This window comes from Pristis pectinata, chromosome 3 (genome assembly GCF_009764475.1).
Source record: "Pristis pectinata isolate sPriPec2 chromosome 3, sPriPec2.1.pri, whole genome shotgun sequence".
In the NCBI taxonomy this organism is placed as follows: Eukaryota; Metazoa; Chordata; class Chondrichthyes; order Rhinopristiformes; family Pristidae; genus Pristis; species Pristis pectinata.
In genome coordinates, this window is record NC_067407.1 from 67,801,565 (window position 1) to 67,823,813 (window position 22,249).

Genomic DNA, 22,249 nt, shown 5'->3' on the forward strand with positions numbered 1-22,249 from the left:
GTAGAATCTGGGGGAAGTTGACAGGAATGTGGGGAAAATAAAATAGGATCAGGGTAAATGGGTGGTTGATCGCTGGTGCGGACCAGAGTCCGCTTCTGTGCTGTATGACTGTGACTTTATAACATTACCCCACAGCACCTTTGGAAACAAAACTCTGCATTTATACATGTCACAACCTCCAGCACTCCTAAACTACTTTACAGAAAATGAATTTGAGTTGTGGTCGCTGGCAAGTGTAGAAATCATGGGAATCAACTTATGACAAGTTTATACAAGCAGCAATCTATTGTAGGATGTTGATTGGGGGGTAATTGTTATCTATAATGCCAGGGAGAACTCCATTGACCTTCTTTGGAATGTCCTGTCAGAAACTGAAACCCAGTTTCATCTTCAGAAACCCAGTGTGGCCTTGTTTGAAGAACCCAACCTTCAGTTTTACCCATCAGTATTCCTCAGCATGCTCTGGATTGTTGCTCTTACGTTTCTGGATTTGACCACACCCTCTGACTGAGAACCAAGAGTACAACCAACTGAGCCACAGTTCACCACTTCACATGTAGAATGCAAAGAAATTCTAATAACCAGTGCATTGGCATCAACTTCAAATGTTCTGCACCTTGGTGCTAACCTTGTCAACAGAAAAATTCTAATACAAGGTACTTTGTTAATTACTTAGCTACACCTCATTTCCAAATTCACATTGGCCCACAGAAAGGAATACTGCCCCTTTCACAAACTCAGGCCATCTGAAACAGCATCACACCCAATGGAGTGACCTTAAACTGTTGACCTTGTGAGGCAGGAAAGGTGGGAACAAATTAGTGAACAGCAAGATGTCCAAAAGTGGGTACAAGATAAATGCCAGATTATGTGTTCCAATACCTGGGCTGAGAAATGGCAGATGGAGTTTTGTGAAGTGATACACTTAGGGAGATCAAATTTGAAGGCAGAATACAAGGTTTATGGCAGGACTCTTAGCAATGTGGAGGAACAGAAGGATCTTGGGGTCCACATCCATAGATCCTTCAAGGTTGCCGCGCAGGTCGATAGGGTTGTTAAGAAGGCATATGGTGTGTTGGCCTTCATTAGTTGGGGTGTTGAGTTCAAGAGCCACGAGGTAATATTGCAGCTCTATAGAACTCTGGTTAGACCACACTTGGAGTATTGTGTTTCGTTCTGGTCACCTCATTATAGGAAGGATGTGAAGCTTTAGGGAGGGTGCAGAGGAGATTTACCAGGATGTTGCCTGGATTGGAGAGCATGTCTTATGAGGATAGGTTGAGTGAGCTAGGGCTTTTCTCTTTAGAGAGGAGGAAGAAAGGTGACTTGATAGAGGTATACAAGATGATAAGAGGCATAGATCGAGTAGACAATCAGAAACTTTATCCCAGGGCGACAAAGGCTAACGTGAGGGGGCATAATTGTTAGGTGATTGGAGGAAGGTATAATGGGCATGTCAAGGGTAAGTTTTTTTTACACAGTGGTGGGTGCGTGGAATGCACTGCCAGCAGAGGTTGTGGGGGCAGATGCATTAGGGACATTTAAGAGACTCTTAGATAGCCCTCCATTTCTCTATCATTCATGAAGCTATGTGGGAGGGAAGGGTTAGATAGATCTTAGAGCAGGATAAAGTGTTGGCACAATATTATGAGCCAAAGGGCCTGTACTGTGCTGTTATGTTCTATGATGTTGGCTGATGAATACATTGACCCAAATCTCCAGGGCTCCTGACACACAGGTCCTGCAACTCCGATTCCTACTTGACCTCAGATGCTGGCCATATAGAGTTTGTATGTTCTCTCTACCTGGGTTTCCTCTGGGTGCACCAGCTTCCCCAACACATGCTGGTGGATTAATTAGCCATTGTAAATGACCCCCTAAAGTCAGTCAAGCTTATTGTCATATGCACAAGTACGTGTGTGCACAGGTGTAATGAAAAACCTACTTGCAGTAATATCACAGCCACATAGTATCAGATACACAACATTTACAAGAAAACATAAATTAAACATGATTTATATAAGAAAGAACAGAACTAGAACAAAAAAAAGTCCATTGTAGAGCAAAGTGGGTCATGGCATTACAATACTGAGGTAGTGATTAGGGTTGTGCTGGTTGGTTCAAGAACTGAATGACTGAAGGGAAGTAGCTGTTCTTGAACCTGGTGGTGTGGGGCTTCAGGCTTCAGTACCTCCTGCCTGATGGCAGCTGTGAGAAGATGGCATGGCCTGGATTGTGGGGATCTTTGATGATGGATGCTGCCTTGAGACAGTGCCTCTTGCAGATACTACTGATGGTGGGGAGGGATATGCCTGTGATGTATTGGACTAAGTCCACTATTCTCTGCAGCTTCTTATGTTCCTGCAGAGAGCCCCTAGTGTAGTGTAATAGCAATGAAGCATCAGGGGAAAGTTGATGGGCACATGTGAGGAACTATAGGTTGCAAGGTGGTCATGATGGTGGGACAAATAGATTGTTTTCCTGGGAAGCAGCATGAACCCAATGGGCAAATAGTCTCCCTCTATATCAATAAAAGTATAAGAGAGTTTATCTCTTGATCAAAAGCTGGTGGAACCAGAGCCTTCATTTATTTTTATGGCAGAAGCAGATGTTATATTTGCTATAGGAAAGATATTAGTAAACTGGAAAGAGTGCGGAAAAGATTTACAAGGATGTTGCCAGGACTTGACAGACTGATTTACAGGGAGAAGTTGAACAGGCCAGGACTTTATTCCTTGAAGTGTAGGAGACTGAGAGGTGATCTTATAGAGGTGTATAAAATCATGAGGTGCATAGACAGGGTGAATGCACTCAGGCTTTTTCCCAGGGTTGGGGAATCAAGAACTAGAGGGCAAAGGATTAAACTAAGAGTGGAAGGATTTAATAGGAACTTGAGGGCCAACTTTTTTACACAAAGGGTGGTATGTGTGTGGAATGTGCTGCCAGAGGACATGGTTGGGGCAGGTACAAGAACAATTTTTAAGACAGTTGGACAGATACATGGATTGGAAAGGTGTATAAGGTTATGGGCCTAACACAGACAAATGGGACTAGCTTGGATGGGGCATCTTGGTTGGCATGGACCAGTTGGACCGAAGGGCCTGTTTCCATGCTGTATGACTCTTTGACTCTTCATAAGCATATGTCAAGGTTTACTGTAGTTACTCTGAGGTTACAACCACATCAGCTAAAATAGAATTAAGTCAAGCAGCTGAATGGCTGATTCCTGCTCATCATCCATATGTCTGTCTGATTGGGGGTGTTTGGTTATGGCAGGGTCAGTTCCCACCTTTAGCCTGCACATGGAATCAAGGAACAATACAGCCCACTGTGCCTGTACTGACTCCCGAAAAACGCTGTCCGATTAGTCCACTGGCCCTGCTCATTCTCCACAACATGTCTAATTCCATTTTGGAAGGTATTATTGAATCTGCTTCCACCACCACACTTCCAGGCAGACAATTCCAGATCACAATTCCTGCATTAAAAATATCCCATTTTCCCTTTGCTTCTTTTGCCAGTTGTGTGCCCTCTAATTGTTGACCAGTAGAAAATTTCTCTCTGTCACCTCCAGCAAAACCTATTATTTGGCACCTGGTGCACCTCCATGAAACCTTCTCTCCTCCTTTGCCACTCTAGAAACAAACTCAAGGACTCGAGGGCTTCGGTTTGGAGGAACCATAGAACCATAGAACCATACAGCACAAAACAGGCCCTTCGGCCCACCATGTTGTTCCATCCATCAAACCACCCTCACATTATCTAAACCTTTCCTCCCGCATATCCCTCTATCTCACATTCCTCCATATGCCTATCCAACAAACTCTTGAACCTGTCCAATGTATCTGCCTCCACCACCACCCCAGGTAGTGCATTCCATGCACCAACCACTCTCTGGGTGAAAAACCTCCCCCTGACATCTCCTCTGAACCTCCCACCCATAACCTTAAAACCATGACCTCTCGTCTTGAGCATTGGTGCCCGGGGAAGGAGGCACTGGCTATCTACTCTATCTATTCCTCTCAATATTTTATACACCTCTATCATGTCTCCTCTCATCCTCCTCCTTTCCAGTGAATAAAGCCCTAGCACCTTAAGCCTCTCCTCATATTCCATACGCTCTAATCCAGGCAGCATCCTGGTAAATCTACCCTGCACCCTCTCCAACGCCTCCACATCCTTCCTATAATGCGGCGACCAAAACTGAACACAGTACTCTGAGTGTGGTCTAACTAGAGTTTTGTAAAGCTGCATCATCACTTCACGGCTCTTAAACTCAATCCCACGATTTATGAAAGCTAACGTCCCATAGGCCTTCTTAACTGCTCTATCCACCTGTGAGGCAACTTTCAGTGAACTGTGAATATGAACCCCCAGATCCCTCTGCTCTTCTACACTGCCAAGTACCTTGCCATTTACCCTGTACTCTGCCCTGGAGTTTGTCCTTCCAAAGTGTACCACCTCACACTTCTCCGGATTGAACTCCATCTGCCACTTGTCAGCCCAGCTCTGCATCCTATCAATATCCCTCTGTAAGTTCCGACAGCCCTCCACACTATCCACAACACCACTGATCTTAGTGTCATCCGCAAACTTACAAACCCAGCCTTCCACCCCCTCATCTAAGTCATCTATAAATATCACAAAAAGTAGAAGTCCCAGAACCGATCCCTGTGGAACGCCACTAGTCACTGCCCTCCAATCCAAGGGCACTCCTTCCACCACAACCCTCTGCTTTCTACAGGCAAGCCAATTCCTAATACACACAGCCAAGCTTCCCTGGATCCCTTGGCCTCTGACCTTCTGAAGAAGCCTACCATGAGATACCTTATCAAACGCCTTACTAAAATCCATATAGACCACATCCACTACACTACCCTCATCAATCTTCTTCGTCACCTCCTCAAAGAACTCTATCAGGCTTGTGAGGCAAGATCTTCCCTTCACAAAGCCATGCTGGCTGTCCCTAATCAGTCCATGATTCTCTAGGTGTTCATAGATCCTATCCCTTAGGATCTTTTCTAACAGCTTACCCACCACAGACGTGAGACTCCCCGGTCCGTAATTCCCTGGACTATCCCTACTACCTTTTTTGAACAAGGGGACAACATTTGCCACCCTCCAATCCTCCGGCACCATCCCCGTGGACAACGAGGACTCAAAGATCCTTACCAGAGGTTCAGCAATCTCCTCCCTCGCCTCCCAAAGCAGCCTGGGGAAAATCCCGTCAGGCCCCGGATTTATCTGTCTTGATATTATTTAACAACTTCAACACATCCTCTCTCTTGATATCTACAACCTAGAGAACATTACCCTTACCAGCACTCCCTTCTGCGTCATCAAGACCCCTCTCCTTGGCGAATACCGAAGAGAAGTATTCATTGAGGACTTCTCCCACTTCCGCCGCCTCCAGGTACATTCTCCCACCTTTGTCTTTAATCGGACCTACCTTTACCCTAGCCATCCTCCTACCCTTCACGTACGTGAAAAAGGCCTTGGGGTTTTCCTTAACCTTACTAGCCAATGCCTTTTCATGTCCCCTTCTAGCTCTCCTCAGCCCTTTCTTAAGTTCCTTCCTTGCTACTCTATATTCCTCATGGGCCCTGTCTGAACTTTGCTGTTTATACCTTATGTATGCTACCTTCTTCTCCCTAACTAGTCGTTCAACCTCTCTCATCACCCACGGTTCCTTCACCCTGCCATTCCTTTTCTGCCTCACTGGGACATATTTATCCCTAACAACTTGCATACGATCCCTGAACATCGACCACATCTCCATGGTACATTTCCCTTCAAAAAGGACATCCCACTTTACACTCCCAAGTTCTCTCCTTATAGCCTCATAGTTCGCCCTTCCCCAATTAAACATCTTCTTGTCCTCTCTGCACCTGTCCCTGTCCATGACAATCTTAAAGGTTATGGAGCAATGGTTACTGTCCCCCAAATGCTCACCCACCAATAGATCCTTCACCTGTCTCGGTTCATTTCCTAAAACTAGATCTAGCATGGCACTCCCTCTAGTCGGCCTGTCAACATACTGCGTCAGGAATCCCTCCTGGACACATTTAACAAATTCCGTCCCATCTAAACTTTTGGCACTAAGCAGGTTCCAATCTATATTTGGGAAGTTGAAGTCTCCCATGAAAACAACCCTGTTATTTTTGCTTCTCTTCAAACACTGCCTGCCAATCTGCTCCTCTATATCTCTACTGCTACCGGGGGGCCTATAGAATACTCCTAGTAGAGTAACTGCTCCTTTCTTGTTCCTTACTTCCACCCATACGGACTCTAGAGATGATCCTTCTACAACATCCATCCTTTCCACAGCTGTAACAGTGTCCCTGACCAGTATTGCCACCCCTCCTCCTCTTCTCCCCCCTTCCCTATCCCTCTTAAAACACCGAAAACCAGGAATATTCAATATCCACTCCTGCCCTGACGTCAGCCACGTCTCAGTAATAGCCACAATATCATAGTCCTCCATACTTATCCAAGCCCTCAGTTCATCTCCCTTATTCCTGACACTTCTTGCATTTAAGTAAACACACTTCAGTCCATCTACCTTACTACTTTTATAGCCTGTATTCTGCTTCTCCTTCCCCAAAGCCTCTCTACCTGTTTGATCTAACTTTTCCCCATCCCCTTCTTCCTCTGACCTACTCCTCCGGTTCACTTCCCCCTCACAAACCAGTTTAAACCCTCCCGAACCACCCTAGCAAACCTAGCCCTAAGGATATTGGCCCCCTTCTGGTCCGGGTGTAACCCATCCTCTCTGTACAGGTCCCACCTTCCCGAGAAGAGATCCCAATGATCCAGAAATCTAAAACCCTCCCTCCTGCACCAACTTCTCAGCCACGCATTTATCTGCCACCTCCTCCTGTTCCTGCCTTCACTATCACGTGGCACTGGCAGCAATCCCGAGATTGCTACCCTTGAGGTCCTGTTCCTCAGTCTTTTGCCTAGCTCCCTGAACTCGCTCTTCAGGACCTCATCCCCCTTCCTACCTATGTCGTTGATGCCAACATGGACCACAACTTCTGGCTGCTCTCCCTCCCGCTCGAGAATCCTGTGGACCCGATCAGTGACATCCCGGACCCTGGCACCTGGGAGGCAACATACCATCCGGGATTCATGCTCACTGCCACAGAACCTCCTATCTGTTTCCCTGACTATCGAGTCCCCTATCACTACCGCATGTCTCTTTCCCACCCTTCCCTTCTGAGCAGCAGTACCAGACCCAGTGCCAGAGACCTGGTTACTGCAGCTAGGCCCCTGCAGGTCATCCCCCTCAACAGCCTCCAAGACAGAAAACCTGTTACTGAGGGGAACAGCCTCCGGGGTTCCCTGTTCTGCCTGCCTGCCTGACTTCTTCTTCCTCTTCCCTCCCCTGACAGTCACCATTCTATCTGCATCCTGAACCTCAGATGTACCTGCTCTAAGGGGGGTGACTGTCTCTTGATGGACCATGTCTACATAACTCTCTCTCTCCCTTATGCTGCGCAGTGTTTGTAGCTGCGACTCCAGCTCATCAACTCTGAGCCGAAGTTCGTCCAGCCTCAAGCACTTACTGCAGATGTGGCCATCTTGGACCGCAGCAAGGTCCACGAGTTCCCACATCAAACAGCTGTAGCATATGACCATGTCCTCCATCTGACTACCTTGTTTTTCTTTCCCCCTAGCTAATCCCACCTACAAATCTATGGTAGACAACAGGTAAACCTTACCTTTACCTACTTACCAGCTACTTACCCTCCTTGCCCCTTCACGCCGAAGCCCCTTGAGCAAAAGCCCGACCACTCTGCTCCCTCTCACTCAGCTGCCTGCTCCGACACTGCCCGCTCTATAGGCTGTTTGCTTTTTTAAACTGCCTGCGCCGTGCCCGCGCAGTCCAGCCCCCACTCGACTAGTTAGAAAAAACTTTTAAAACACTTACTAAAGAAAGTTATAAAAATCTAACCCTTATACTTAAAACCTTAACAAAAACTAACCCTTACACTTAAAACCCTAATAAAAGTGATAAAAAGAAAAAAACTTAGCTGCTCCGAAGTCCTCGGAGGCATCAAGGGCTTCAGTTCGGAAGACTGTTCGGCGCAGGCAGTTTAAAAAAGCAAACAGCCTATAGAGCGGGCAGTGTCGGAGCAGGCAGCTGAGTGAGAGGGAGCAGAGTGGTCGGGCTTTGGCTCAAGGGGCTTCGGAGTGAAGGGGCAAGGAGGGTAAGTAGCTGGTAAGTAGGTAAAGGTAAGGTTTACCTGTTGTCTATTATAGATTGTTAGGTGGGATTAACTAGGGGGAAAAAAAGGTAGTCAGATGGAGGACATGGTCATATGCTGCAGCTGTTTGATGTGGGAACTCATGGACCTTGCTGCAGTTCAAGATGGCCACATCTGCAGTAAGTGCTTGAGGCTGGACAAACTTCGGCTCAGAGTTGATGAGCTGGAGTCGCAGCTACAAACACTGCGCAGCATAAGGGAGGGAGAGAATTATGTAGACATGGTCCATCAGGAGACAGTCACCCCCCTTAGGGTAGGTACATCTGAGGTTCAGGATGCAGATAGAATGGTAACTGTCAGGGGAGGGAAGAGGAAGAAGAAGTCAGGCAGGCAGGCAGAACAGGGAACCCCGGAAGCTGTTCCCCTTAGTAACAGGTTTTCTGTCTTGGAGGCTGTTGAGGGGGATGACCTGCAGGGTCCTAGCTGCAGTTACCAGGTGTCTGGCACTGGGGCTGGTACTGCTGCTCAGAGGGGAAGGGTGGGAAAGAGACATGCGGTAGTGATAGGGGACTCGATAGTCAGGGAAACAGATAGGAGGTTCTGTGGCAGTGAGCATGAATCCTGGATGGTATGTTGCCTCCCAGGTGCCAGGGTCCGGGATGTCACTGATCGGGTCCACAGGATTCTTGAGTGGGAGGGAAAGCAGCCAGAAGTTGTGGTCCATGTTGGCACCAACGACATAGGTAGGAAGGGGGATGAGGTCCTGAAGAGCGAGTTCAGGGAGCTAGGCAGAAGACTGAGGAACAGGACCTCAAGGGTAGCAATCTCGGGATTGCTGCCGGTGCCAGGCAATAGTGAAGGCAGGAACAGGAGGAGGTGGCAGATAAATGCATGGCTGAGAAGTTAGTGCAGGAGGGAGGGTTTTAGATTTCTGGATCATTGGGATCTCTTCTCGGGAAGGTGGGACCTGTACAGAGAGGACGGGTTACACCCGAACCAGAAGGGGGCCAATATCTTTGCGGCTAAGTTTGCTAGGGTGGTTCGGGAGTGTTTAATCTAGTTTGTGAGGGGGGAATGGAACCAGAGGAGTAGGTCAGAGGAAGAAGGGGATGGGGAAAAGTTAGATCAAACAGGTAGAGAGGCTTTGGGGAAGGAGAAGCAGAATACAGGCTATAAAGGTAATAAGGTAGATGGACTGAGGTGTGTTTACTTAAATGCAAGAAGTGTCAGGAATAAGGGAGATGAACTGAAGGCTTGGATAAGTATGGGGGACTATGATATTGTGGCTATTACTGAGACGTGGCTGACGTCAGGGCAGGAGTGGATATTGAATATTCCTGGTTTTTGGTGTTTTAAGAGGGATAGGGAAGGGGGGAGGAGAGGAGGAGGGGTGGCGATACTGGTCAGGGACACTGTTACGGCTGTGGAAAGGATGGACGTTGTAGAAGGATCATCTCTGGAGTCCGTATGGGTAGAAGTAAGGAACAAGAAAGGAGCAGTTACTCTACTAGGAGTATTCTATAGGCCCCCCGGTAGCAGTAGAGATATAGAGGAGCAGATTGGCAGGCAGTGTTTGGAGAGAAGCAAAAATAACAGGGTTGTTAGAATGGGAGACTTCAACTTCCCAAATAGAGACTGGAACCTGCTTAGTGCTAAAGGTTTAGATGGGACTGAATTTGTTAAATGTGTCCAGGAGGGATTCCTGACGCAGTATGTCGACAGGCTGACTAGAGGGAATGCTATGCTAGATCTAGTTTTAGGAAATGAACCAGGACAGGTGAAGGATCTATTGGTGGGTGAGCATTTGGGGGACAGTGACCATTGCTCCATAACCTTTAAAATTGTCATGGACAGGGACAGGTGCAGAGAGGACAAGAGGATTTTTAATTGGGGAAGGGCGAACTATGAGGCTATAAGGAGAGAACTTGGGAGTGTAAATTGGGATGTCCTTTTTGAAGGGAAATGTACCATGGAGATATGGTCGATGTTCAGGGATCTTATGCAGGATGTTAGGGATAGATATGTCCCCGTGAGAAAGAGAAGGAATGGCAGGGTGAAGGAACCGTGGGTGACAAGAGAGGTGGAACGACTAGTTAGGGAGAAGAAGGTAGCATACATAAAGTATAAGCAGCAAGGTTCAGACAGGGCCCGTGAGGAATATAGAGTAGCAAGGAAGGAACTTAAGAAAGGGCTGAGGAGAGCTAGAGGGGGACATGAAAAGGCGTTGGCTAGTAGGGTTAAGGAAAATCCCAAGGCCTTTTCACGTACGTGAAGGGTAGGAGGATGGCTAGGGTAAAGGTAGGTCCCATTAAAGACAAAGGTGGGAGAATGTGCCTGGAGGCAGCGGAAGTGGGAGAAGTTCTCAATGAATACTTCTCTTCGGTATTCACCAAGGAGAGGGGTCCTGATGACGCGGAAGGGAGTGCTGGTAGGGGTAATGTTCTCGAGGTTGTAGATATCAAGAGAGAGGATGTGTTGAAGTTGTTAAATAATATCAAGACAGATAAATCTCCAGGGCCTGACAGGATTTTCCCCAGGCTGCTTCGAGAGGCGAGGGAGGAGATTGTTGAACCACTGGTAAGGATCTTTGAGTCCTCGTTGTCCACGGGGATGGTGCCGGAGGATTGGAGGGTGGCGAATGTTGTCCCCTTGTTCAAAAAATGTAGTAGGGATAGTCCAGGGAATTACAGACCGGTGAGTCTCACGTCTGTGGTGGGTAAGCTGTTACAAAGGATTCTAAGGGATAGGATCTATGAACACCTAGAGAATCAGGGACTGATTAGGGACAGCCAGCATGACTTTGTGAAGGGAAGATCTTGCCCCACAAGCCTGATAGAGTTGTTTGAGGAGGTGACGAGGAAGATTGATGAGGGTAGTGCGGTGGATGTGGTCTATATGGATTTTAATGAGGCGTTTGAGAAGGTTCCTCATGGTAGGCTTCTTCAGAAGGTCAGAGGCCAAGGGATCCAGGGAAGCTTGGCTGTGTGGATTAGGAATTGGCTTGCCTGTAGAAAGCAGAGGGTTGTGGTGGAAGGAGTGCCCTTGGATTGGAGGGCAGTGACTAGTGGTGTCCCGCAGGGATTGGTTCTGGGACCTCTACTTGTTGTGATATTTATTAATGATTTAGATGAGGGGGTGGAGGGCTGGGTTAGTAAGTTTGCAGACGACACTAAGATCGGTGGTGTTGTGGATAGTGTGGAGGGCTGTCGGAGCTTACAGAGGGATATTGATAGGATGCAGAGCTGGGCTGACAAGTGGCAGATGGAGTTCAATCCGGAGAAGTGTGAGGTGGTACACTTTGGAAGGACAAACTCCAGGGCAGAGTACAGGGTAAATGGCAAGGTACTTGGCAGTGTTGAAGAGCAGAGGGATCTGGGGGTTCATATTCACAGTTCACTGAAAGTTGCCTCATAGGTGGATAGAGCAGCTAAGAAGGCCTATTGGATGTTAGCTTTCATAAGTCGTGGGATTGCGTTTTAGAGCCGTGAAGTGATGATGCAGCTTTACAAAACTCTAGTTAGACCACACTTAGAGTACTGTGTTCAGTTCTGGTCGCCGCATTATAGGAAGGATGTGGAGGCGTTGGAGAGGGTGCAGAGGAGATTTACCAGGATGCTGCCTGGATTAGAGCGTATGGAATATGAGGAGATGCTTAATTAAGGTGCTAGGGCTTTATTTACTGGAAAGGAGGAGGATGAGAGGAGACATGATAGAGGTATATAAAATATCAAGAGGAATAGATAGAGTAGACAGTCAGTGCCTCCTTTCCAGGGCACCAATGCTCAAGACAAGAGGGCATGGCTTTAAGGTTATGGGTGGGAGGTTCAGGGGAGATGTCAGGGGGAGGCTTTTCTCCCAGAGAGTGGTTGGTGCATGGAATGCACTGCCTGGGGTGGTGGTGGAGGCAGATACATTGGACAGGTTCAAGAGTTTGTTGGATAGGCATATGGAGGAATGTGAGATAGAGGGATATGTGGGAGGAAAGGGTTAGATAGTGTGAGGGTGGTTTGATGGACGGCACAACATGGTGGGCCGAAGGGCCTGTTTTGTGCTGAATAGTTCTATGGTTTAAAACAAAGAAGAGCAGAAGGAGGCCATTTGGCCCTTCAAACCTATTTCACCATTCAATACAATCTCTTCTCTCCCCATATCCTTGAGTCATAGCCAGAGCACATTGTCATAGTACTTCAACTCATAGTCATAGGGCCATACAGCACAGGCCTTTCAGCCCATCATGTCTGCACCTATCACTGTACTTAGCTATATTAATCCCATTTACCTGCATTTAGTGCATAACCCTCTATGCTTTTGCAATTCAAGTTATTGAACAACATCAAGTGTTAACAACATTTAAAAGGAACTTGGGCAGGTATATGGATAGGAAAGGTTTAGAGGGATACGGGCCAATCACGGGTAAGTGGGACAAGCTTAGATTGGAATCTTGGTTGGCACGGACCAGTTGGGTTTTCGTGCTGTATGACTGTGACTCCTTAACTGTTTAGATACTTCTTAAATGTTGTGAGAGTACCTGTCTCATGTAGTGCGTTCCAGATTCCAACCACTGCGTGGAAAGAATTCCCCCTCAGATCCCCTTTAAACTTCTTACCCATCACCTTATACCAATGTCCTCTTGTCTTAGGCACACCCACATGTGAAAATGATTCTTAATATCCACCTTATACCCCCTCGTAACTTTATATACCTCTATCAGGTCACCTCTCGGCTTCCAGGGAAAATAAACCCAGCCTCTCCAATCTCTCCTTGTAATTGAAGTCCTCCAATCTACACAACACCCTGGTGAATCTCATCTGCATCCTCTCCAGTGCAATTACATCCTTCCTATATAGTGTGGTGACCAGAACTGCACACAGTACTCCAGCTGTGGCCCAACCGATGTTTTACTTAATTGTAACATCTCTGCTCTTGTATTCCCTGCCATGGCTAACGAAGGCAAATATGCTATATGCCTTCTTCACCGCTCTATCTACCTGTGCTGCCACTTTCAGGTATCTATGGACTTGTACCCCAAGATCCTTCTGTGCATCAACTCTTCCTTGGGCTTTACCATTTACTGCATATGTCCTACCCTATTTAATCTTCCAAAATGTATCACTTTGCACTTGTCAGGATTAAGTTCCATCTGCCACTGCTCCACCAAGCTTTCCAGCTGATCTTTATTCTTTTTCTTTTTCAATCTTTTTATTAGTTTTCAAATTAATACAGATTAATACATATAACAAAGAGATCGGGAGGACAATCATGACATATATAGTCATAAAGAATGAAAAAAATATATTCTAGGCCCCACAGTTTCTTGGTAAATGAAGATATTACAAAAAATATCAAAAAGAGAAAGAAAGATTTATTATATAAAAAAACAAAAATCGGAAAAAAAATTATAAGTAATAAAACGAAACAAACTAAGAAAAAATTTCAAAAAAACTGGACTGATATTTCTCGATGAACAAAGAGCATTATTATGTCGCCAACTCCACTCCTCTAAATTCAAAGATTATTGAAAAGGGATCTATATCGAGCAGTTAGTGCGACATTATTACAGCGCCAGCGATCAGGGTTTGATTCCCGTTGCTGTCTGTAAGGAGTTTGTACGTTCTCCCGTGTCTGCGTGGGTTTCCTCCGGGCGCTCCGGTTTCCTCCCACATTGCAAAGAAGTACGGGTAGGTTAATTGGGTTTAAAATGGGCGGTGCAGACTAGTTGGGCCGGAAGGGCCTGTTACTATGCTGTAAATAAAATTTTAATTTTAAAATATTGAATGAATGGACTCCAAACTTCCTCAAATTTAAGCGAAGAATCAATAGTGCCACTCCTAATTTTTTCTAAGTTTGAACATGATATAGTTTGAGAAAACCATTGAAAAGTGGTAGGAGGTATTGGATCCTTCCATTTAAACAAAATGGATCTCTTGGCCATTAAAGTAACAAAGGCAATCATATGACAAGCAGCAGCAGATAAGTGGCCAGATTCCATCATTGGTAGCCCAAAAATTGCAGTGATTGGGTGAGGTTGTAAATCAATATTCAATACAGTTGAAATAATGTTAAAAATGTCTTTCCAATATTTTTCCAAAAGAGGACAGGACCAAAATGTGTGTCAGGGAAGCCACCCCTGAATTACATCTGTCACATGGTGATAAAAATGGGCTAACTTGTCCTTCGACATATGGGACCTGTGAACCACCTTAAATTGTATAAAGTATCTGGCACACATTGAAGGTGTATTAACTAACTGAAGAATTTTCTTCCATGTCTCTGGGTAAAAGTATCTGGAGTTCTCTTTCCCATTCATTCTTAATTTTATCAAGTGGCTCTGGACGTATTTTCATAATTAGACCATAAATTATTGTTATCAAGCCCTTCTGATAGGGATTAAAGCCCAAAATTTTTTCTGTAATTTCAATTTTATATGGAGTCGGAAAAGAAGGAAGATTAAAAAATTTCTAATCTGTAAGTATCGAAAAATGTGTGATCTCGGCAAATTGTATTTATTAGATAACTGTTCAAAAGATTTTTCTTTTGATTTTTTGTTATTTACAGCGTGGTAACAGGCCCTTCTGACCCAACGAGTCCACGCTGCCCATTTTTTTAAAAACCAAATTAACCTACCTGCACGTCTTTGGAATGTGGGAGGTTAATGTGGGTATAAAAAAAAAGGGCGACGTGGACTCGTTGAGCCGGAAGGGCCTGTTACCACACTGTAAATAAAAAAAAATCAAAGCAAAATCTTTTGAACAGTTGTCTAATAATGAGGAAACTGGAGCACCCAGAGGAAACAACAGTTATCGATTTAAAAAAAAACAGTTATCAATGAATAAATCACGGAAACATGTTATTCCCTTCATTTTCCATAAAGAAAAAGCTACGTCAATTCTGGATGGCTGAAAGAAAAAATTAGATTGAATGGGGCTTGCTAAGTTAAATTTATTCAATCCAAAGAATTTACGAAATTGAAACCATATTCGTATTGTATGTTTAACTATTGGGTTAGTCATATGTTTACTCAATTCAGTAAGTGCAAAAGGGAGTGAGACTCCTAAAATAGAAACTAATGAAAATCCTTGCACTGATTCATACTCAAGGTATACCCATTTGGGACACTGAATTACATCTAAATCTTGTGCCCAAAAAATTAAATATCTAATACTAATTGCCCAATAGTAAAATCTAAGGTTAGGCAAAGCCATGCCACCATCCTTTTTTAATTTTTGTAAATATTTCTTACTTAACCTTGGGTTTTTATTCTGCCATATATATGAAAGAATTTTAGAATCAATAGTGTCAAAAAAAGATTTCGGGATGAAAGTTGGAATTGCCTGAAATAGATATAGAAATTTTGGTAAAATATTCATCTTAACCGCATTAACTCGGCCTATCAATGATAGAGATAATGGGACCATTTCGTAAATAATTGTTTAACGTGATCAATTATAGGTAACAAATTAACTTTAAACAGGTCCTTGTGCTTCTTGGTAATTTTAACACCCAAATACATAAAATGGTCTGTTACTAACATAGAAACAGAAACACTACAGCACAATTCAGGCCCTTCGGCCCACAAAGCTGTGCTGAACATGTCCCTAGCCTAGAAATTACTAGGCTTACCCATAGCCCTCTGTTTTATTCAGCTCCATGTACCTATCTAACAGTCTCTTGAAAGACCCTATTGTATCCGCGTCCACCACCGTTTCCGGCAGCCCATTCCACGCACTCACCACTCTCTGAGTAAAAAACTTACCCCTGACATCTCCTCTATATCTTCTCCCCAGCACCTTAAACCTATGTCCTCTTGTGGCCACCAATTCAGCCCTGGCGAAAAGCCTCTGACTATCTACCCGATCAATAACTCTCATCAACTGATACACCTCTGTCAGGTCCCACCTCATCCTCCGTCTCTCCAAGGAGAAAAGGCCAAGTTCCCTCAGCCTGCTTTCATGAAGCATGCTCCGCATTCCAGGCAGGATCCTTGTAAATCTCCTCTGTACCCTCTCTTTCCTCTAGTGAGACCTTCCACATCTTTCCTGTAGTGAGGCGACCAGAACTGAGCACAATACTCCAAGTGCGGTCTGACCAGGGACCTATATAGCTGCAACAACACTTCTCGACTCCTAAATTCAATTCCCTGATTGATGAAGGACAATACACCATATGCCTTCTTAACCACAGAGTCAACCTGCGCAGCCGCTTTGAGCGTCTTATGGACTCGGACCCCAAGATCCTTCTGATCCTCCACACTGCCAAGAGTCCTACCATTAATACTATATTCTGCCAACATATTTGACCTACCAAAATGAACCACTTCACACTTATCTGGGTTGAACTGCATCTGCCACTTCTCAGCCCAACTCTGCATCCTATCTGTGTCCCTTTGTAACTTCTGACAGCCCTCCAAACTATCCACAACACCCTCAACCTTCGTGTCATCTACAAACTTACTAAACCACCCCTCCACTTCCTCATCCAGGTCGTTTATAAAAATCACAAAGAGTAAGGGTCCTAGTACAGATCCCTGAGGTACACCACTGGTCACCGACTTCCACTCAGAATACGACCCTTCAGCAACTACTCTTTGCCTTCTGTGGGCCAGCTAGTTCTGGATCCACACTGCAATGTCCCCTTGGATCCCATGTCTCCTCACCTTCTCCATAAGCTTTGCAAGGGGTACCTTATCAAACGCCTTGCTGAAATCCATATACACTACATCTACTACTCTCCCTTCATCGATGTGTTTAGTCACATCCTCAAAAAATTCAATCAGGCTCATAAGACAGGACCTGCCTTGACGAAGCCATGCTGACTATTCCTAATCATATTATACCTCTCCAAATGTTCATAAATCCTGCCTCTCAGGATCTTCTCCATCAGCTTACCAACCACTGAGGTAAGACTCACTGGTCTATAATTCTCTGGGCTATCCCTACTTCCCTTCTTGAATAAGGGAACAACATCCGCAACTCTCCAATCTTCCGGAACTTCTCCCGTCTCCATCAACGATGCAAAGATCATCATCAGAGGCTCCGCAATCTCCTCCCTTGCCTCCCACGGCAACCTGGGGTACATCTCATCCTGTCCCAGTGACTTATCTAACTTGATGCTTTCCAAAAGTTTCAGCACCACCTCTTTTCTAATATCTACATGCTCAAGCTTTTCAGGCCACTGCATGTCCCCACTACAGCCCCCTAGATCCTTTTCCGTAGTGAATACTGACGTAAAGTATTCATTAAGTACCTCCGCTTATTTCCTCCAGATTCATACATACTTTCCCACTGCTGCACTTGATAGGCCCTATCCTTTCGCATCTCATCTTCTTACTCTTCACGTACTTGTAGAACGCCTCGGGGTTTTCCTTAATCCTGCCTGCCAAGGTCTTCTCATGTCCCCTTCTGGCTCTCCTAATCTCTTTCTTAAGTTCCTTCCTTTTAGCCTTGTACTCTTCCAGATCTCTAACATTACCTAGCTCTCTGTACCTTTTGTAAGCTTTACTTTTCCTTTTTAATAGATTTACTATAGCCTTCATACATCACGGTTCCTGTATCCTCTCGTGACTCCCTTGTCTCATTGGAACATGTTTATGCAGAACTCCACACAAATACCCCCTGAATATTTGCCACATATCTTCAGTACTTTTTCCTGAGAACATCTGTTCCCAATTTAATCTTCCAATTTCCTGCCTGAGAGCCTCATAATTCCCTTTACTCCAAGTAAACGCCTTTCTAGTCTGTATGTTCCTATCTCTCTCCAGTGCTAACGTAAAGGAGATAGAATTATGATCACTATCACCAAAATGTTCACCCACTGAGAGATCTGACACCTGACCAGGTTCATTTCCCAATATCAAATCAAGCACAGCCTCTCCTCTGGTAGGTCTATCTACATACTGTGTCAAGAACCCTTCCTGAACACACCTAACAAACTCCACCCCATCTAAACCCCTCACTGTCTGGAGATGCCAGTTGATGTTTGGGAAATTAAAATCCCCCATCACAACAACTCTGTTATTCTCAAACCTTTCTAGGATCTGCTTCCTTACCTGCTCCTCAATAACCCTGTCACTACTGGGCGGCCTATAAAAGACACCCAGTAAAGTTATCGACCCCTTCCTGTTCCTAACCTCCACCCACAGAGACTCCGTAGACAATCCCTCCACGACGTCCACCTTTTCCGCAGCCGTGACACCATCTCTGATCAACAGTGCCACTCCCCCACCTCTTTTGCCTCCCTCCCTGTCCTTCCTGAAACATCTAAAACCCGGCACTTGAATCAACCATTCCAGCCCCAGAGCCATCCAAGTCTCCATAATGGCCACTACATCATAGCTCCAAGTATCGATCCAAGCTCTAAGTTCATCCGCCTTGTTCACAATACTCCTTGTGTTAAAATAGACACATCTCAAGCCTGTCTGAATACTTCCCTTCTCTATCACCTGCCTATGGTACTTACTCCTAGCCTCTTCTATTTGAGAGCCAAACACCTCTTCCCCAGTCTCTCAAGTATGGATCCCACCCCCCAACAGAAAAGGATTTAAAAAATTCGACTGTATACCCAACCAGCTGATCTTTATTATTCCATAACACAAGATAACCTCACTATCTACACCACAAATTTTTATGTCATCTGTAAACTTGCTATTCACATCTGCAATATTCACATCCAACTCATTATAAACATCGTAGGACCTATCACCAATACAGAGATAAGGAGGAGAATGCAACTTCTATGATTGCTCTGGTGGGAGCTGGCATGGACCTGATGGGCCAAATGGGCTTATCCTGTGACATAATCCAAGGACAACATTCCCACCTTATCGCACTTACGTTGTAGAGAATGGTGGTCCATCCCTCCATGGTGATGCACTGGAAGACAGTGAGCAGTGCAAACAGAATGTTATCGAACTGGGTGATGCCGTCATTGGGTCCGATCCAGTACGAACACACGGTGCCATTTGGACAGAGACGGGCCGGCTCCTGAGTGCCACAGGGAAACTGCAACTCCAGTTCTTCCGCTGCTGTGAGTGTCAATCAGAAAAACACATGAAAGAGTACTCAAATGAAGATGTGTTTCTTCAGCACTTTCTGCATCACAAAACACTGTAGGGAAAGTACAGTACCTTTTCAAGGGTGCTCATGATTGTAGGGTGGAAAATGTGACAGCCATTTCACACAAACAGAAATGAAATAACAACCATACTGTCTGTTTTGGTGCCTTTGCTTTGACTGCCTCTGTCTATCATCCACCTGCCTCTATCTCCCAACTCCAGCCCTGCTCCCCTCCCTGAGCTGGCACCACTTGCCTGTCATCTTACACCCGCCACCCCCACCCCCCAGTCCACCAATCACCTTGGACTCCTGTCTCACCACTCCCCTTCCCACCTTTATACTAGCCACCTCACCTCTCTGCTCTTAGTCCTGATGCAGGGTTTCGACCCAAAACATTGACAATTCCTTTTCCCACCACAGATGCTGCTCAACTCGCTGACTTCCTCCAGCACATTGTTTGCTGCTCCAGATCCCAGCATCTGCAGTCTCTGGTGTCTCCAATCTGTTTTGGTAATGCTGTTTGAGGGATACCAGGGACACAAGATAATCCTCCACTCAGAATCAGTTGCAATGGTACAGAGGTCTATTCACTCCATCAGATTGTGCCAGCTTCTTACCCTCCAATTACGCTGGTCCCATTCTCTGGCTCGTTCCCCACAGCACAACAAATCACACGTTGTCAAGTGATCATCCAGTTCCCCAGTGAAAGCCCCAAGTGATGGTGTCATGACAATAACCTCACCCTCAATATCAGCAAAACAAAAGAGCTGGTCATTGACTTCAGGGGGCAGGGTGAAGCACACACCTCTGTATCAATGGCGCTGAGGTGGAGATGGTTGAGAGCTTCACGTTCATCACCAATAGTTTGTCCTGGTCCATTCTCGTAGATGCTACGGACAAGAAAGCACACCAGTACCTCTACCTCCTCAGAAGGCTAAGGAAATTCAGCATGTCCCCATTGACCCTTGCCAATTTTTATAGTTGCATCATAGAGAGCATCCTATCTGGATGCATCCATTGGCTATGGTAACTGCTCAGCCAAGACCACAAGAAATTGTAGAAAGTTGTGGACGCAGCTCAGCGCATCATGGAAACCAGCCTCTCCTCCATGGACTCTTGCCTACACACTAAATCTTCCCCTCAATCTTTGTTCCAAGGAGCTTCTCCAGATTCAGTTTACAGCTGAAATCACTCATCCACCAAAGCCACTCTATCAAATCCTTCCTGCCCTTTCTTTTCATCATCTGGCATGGAATTTTTTATTTCCACTCGAGTAAAGACAACACCTTATCTAAACAATGGTGCCTCTGGAACATGTTCCCTCAGTATTGTATTGATACCACCATGGATCTTCTCCAACAGTGCTGTGCCACAGTACACTAAAGTGCCAATCTGGGATGTGTGCTCAAGCCTCTGGAATGGGACTTGAACTCAGAAATAAGTGCCAATCCATTGGCTATGGCAGACAACGTAGAGCAGTGTAATACACATAACTGGAAGAGATATAACTGGAACAATAGCCAACACCAGTTGAAGGATCAAGCAGCATTTACTCACCTACTCACTGACAGTCTGGGTTTCACCAACATCACTTAGCTCCAGAACCCATCACAGCCTTAGTCCAAACATGGAAGAAAGAGCTGAACTTCCAGAAGTGAGCTGAGTGACTACCTCTCACATTGAGGTAGCACTTGACAGAATGTGACAGAATGTAACGTCAAGGACTCCTGCTAAAAGTGACGTTAATAATCTTCGAAAGGAAAACATTCCAATGGTCGGAATCATTCCTTGTACCAAGGTTGTGGTTGTCGGGGGTCAGTCATCCGAGCACTAAGGCATCATTTCCAGAATTCCTCAGAGCAGTGTATTTGACCCAATCATCTTCAGCTGCTTTATCATAAAGTTGGAAGTGGGTATGTCTGCACAATCTACAATTCCATTTGCAACTCCTCAGCATATGACGTGGTCCTTGCCTGCTTGCAAGCAAAACCCGGACAATATTCAGACATGGACTGATAAGAGGCCACAGAAGTGCAAGGCAGTGACCATTTCTACCATCCACTAAAGCTGACATCCAATGGCAATACCATTGCCATACCCCCACCAACTCAGCTGGAACAGCAATATACATCCTGTGGCTGCAGAAGGAGGTCCAAGGTAGAGTGTCTTTTGACGACTGATTCACTTCTTGACATTGCAAAGCCCTTTCACCATTTGCAAGGCACAAGTCAGGAGTATGATGGAATAGTTTCCACTTACCAAGTGAGTCCAGATCAACAACTCTCAAGGTTCAACAGAAACCAGGGCAAAGTAGGCTGCTTGGTTGACACCCCATAGACCACCCTAACTATTCATTCCCTCTACCACCAGTGCGCCATGGGTGCAGTGTGTACCAACTATACTGGGTTATTCATATAGGACATAGAACAGTACAGCACAGAACAGGGCCTTTGGCCCACAATGTTGTGCAGAACTAATTAAACCAATGACTCCTAATTAATCTAATCCTTCTTCCTTGCACATTGACCATATGCCTCCTTTCTCTGTATATTCATGTGTTTATCTAAGAGTCTCTTCAATGCTCCTATGCTATCTGCCTCTACCACCACCCCTGGCAGTGCATTCCAGGCACCCACCACTCTCTGTGTAAAAAAAACTTGCCCAGTACATCTCCTTTGTACTGTCCCCCTTAAATGCATGCCCTCTAGTACTAGACGTTTCAATCCTGGGGCAAAGATACTGGCTCTTTATGTCTCACATAATTTTATAAACTTCTATCACGTCTCCCCTCAGCCTCCGCTGCTCTGGAGAAAATAGTACCAGCTCGTCCAACCTCTCCTCATAGCATGTGTCCTTCAAACCAGGCAGCATCCTGGTAAACCTCTTCTGCACCCTCTCCAAAGCCTCCACATCCTTCCTATAATGAGGCAACCAGAATTGAACGCAATACTCTAAATGTGGCCTAAGCAGAGTTTTATAAAGCTGTAA

At 45.5% G+C, this 22,249-nt stretch overlaps 1 protein-coding gene across 2 annotated transcripts in view; it reads right to left on the minus strand.

The window, feature by feature from the left end:
• LOC127567879 (probable voltage-dependent R-type calcium channel subunit alpha-1E) overlaps positions 1–22,249 on the minus strand; it is a 615,955-nt gene that overhangs the window by 343,770 nt on the left and 249,936 nt on the right. For both annotated transcript variants that reach the window (XM_052011039.1, XM_052011041.1), the window contains exon 7: positions 19,040–19,230. In XM_052011039.1, the coding sequence (XP_051866999.1) occupies positions 19,040–19,230 (191 nt within the window). The remainder of the gene's footprint in view (positions 1–19,039; positions 19,231–22,249) is intronic.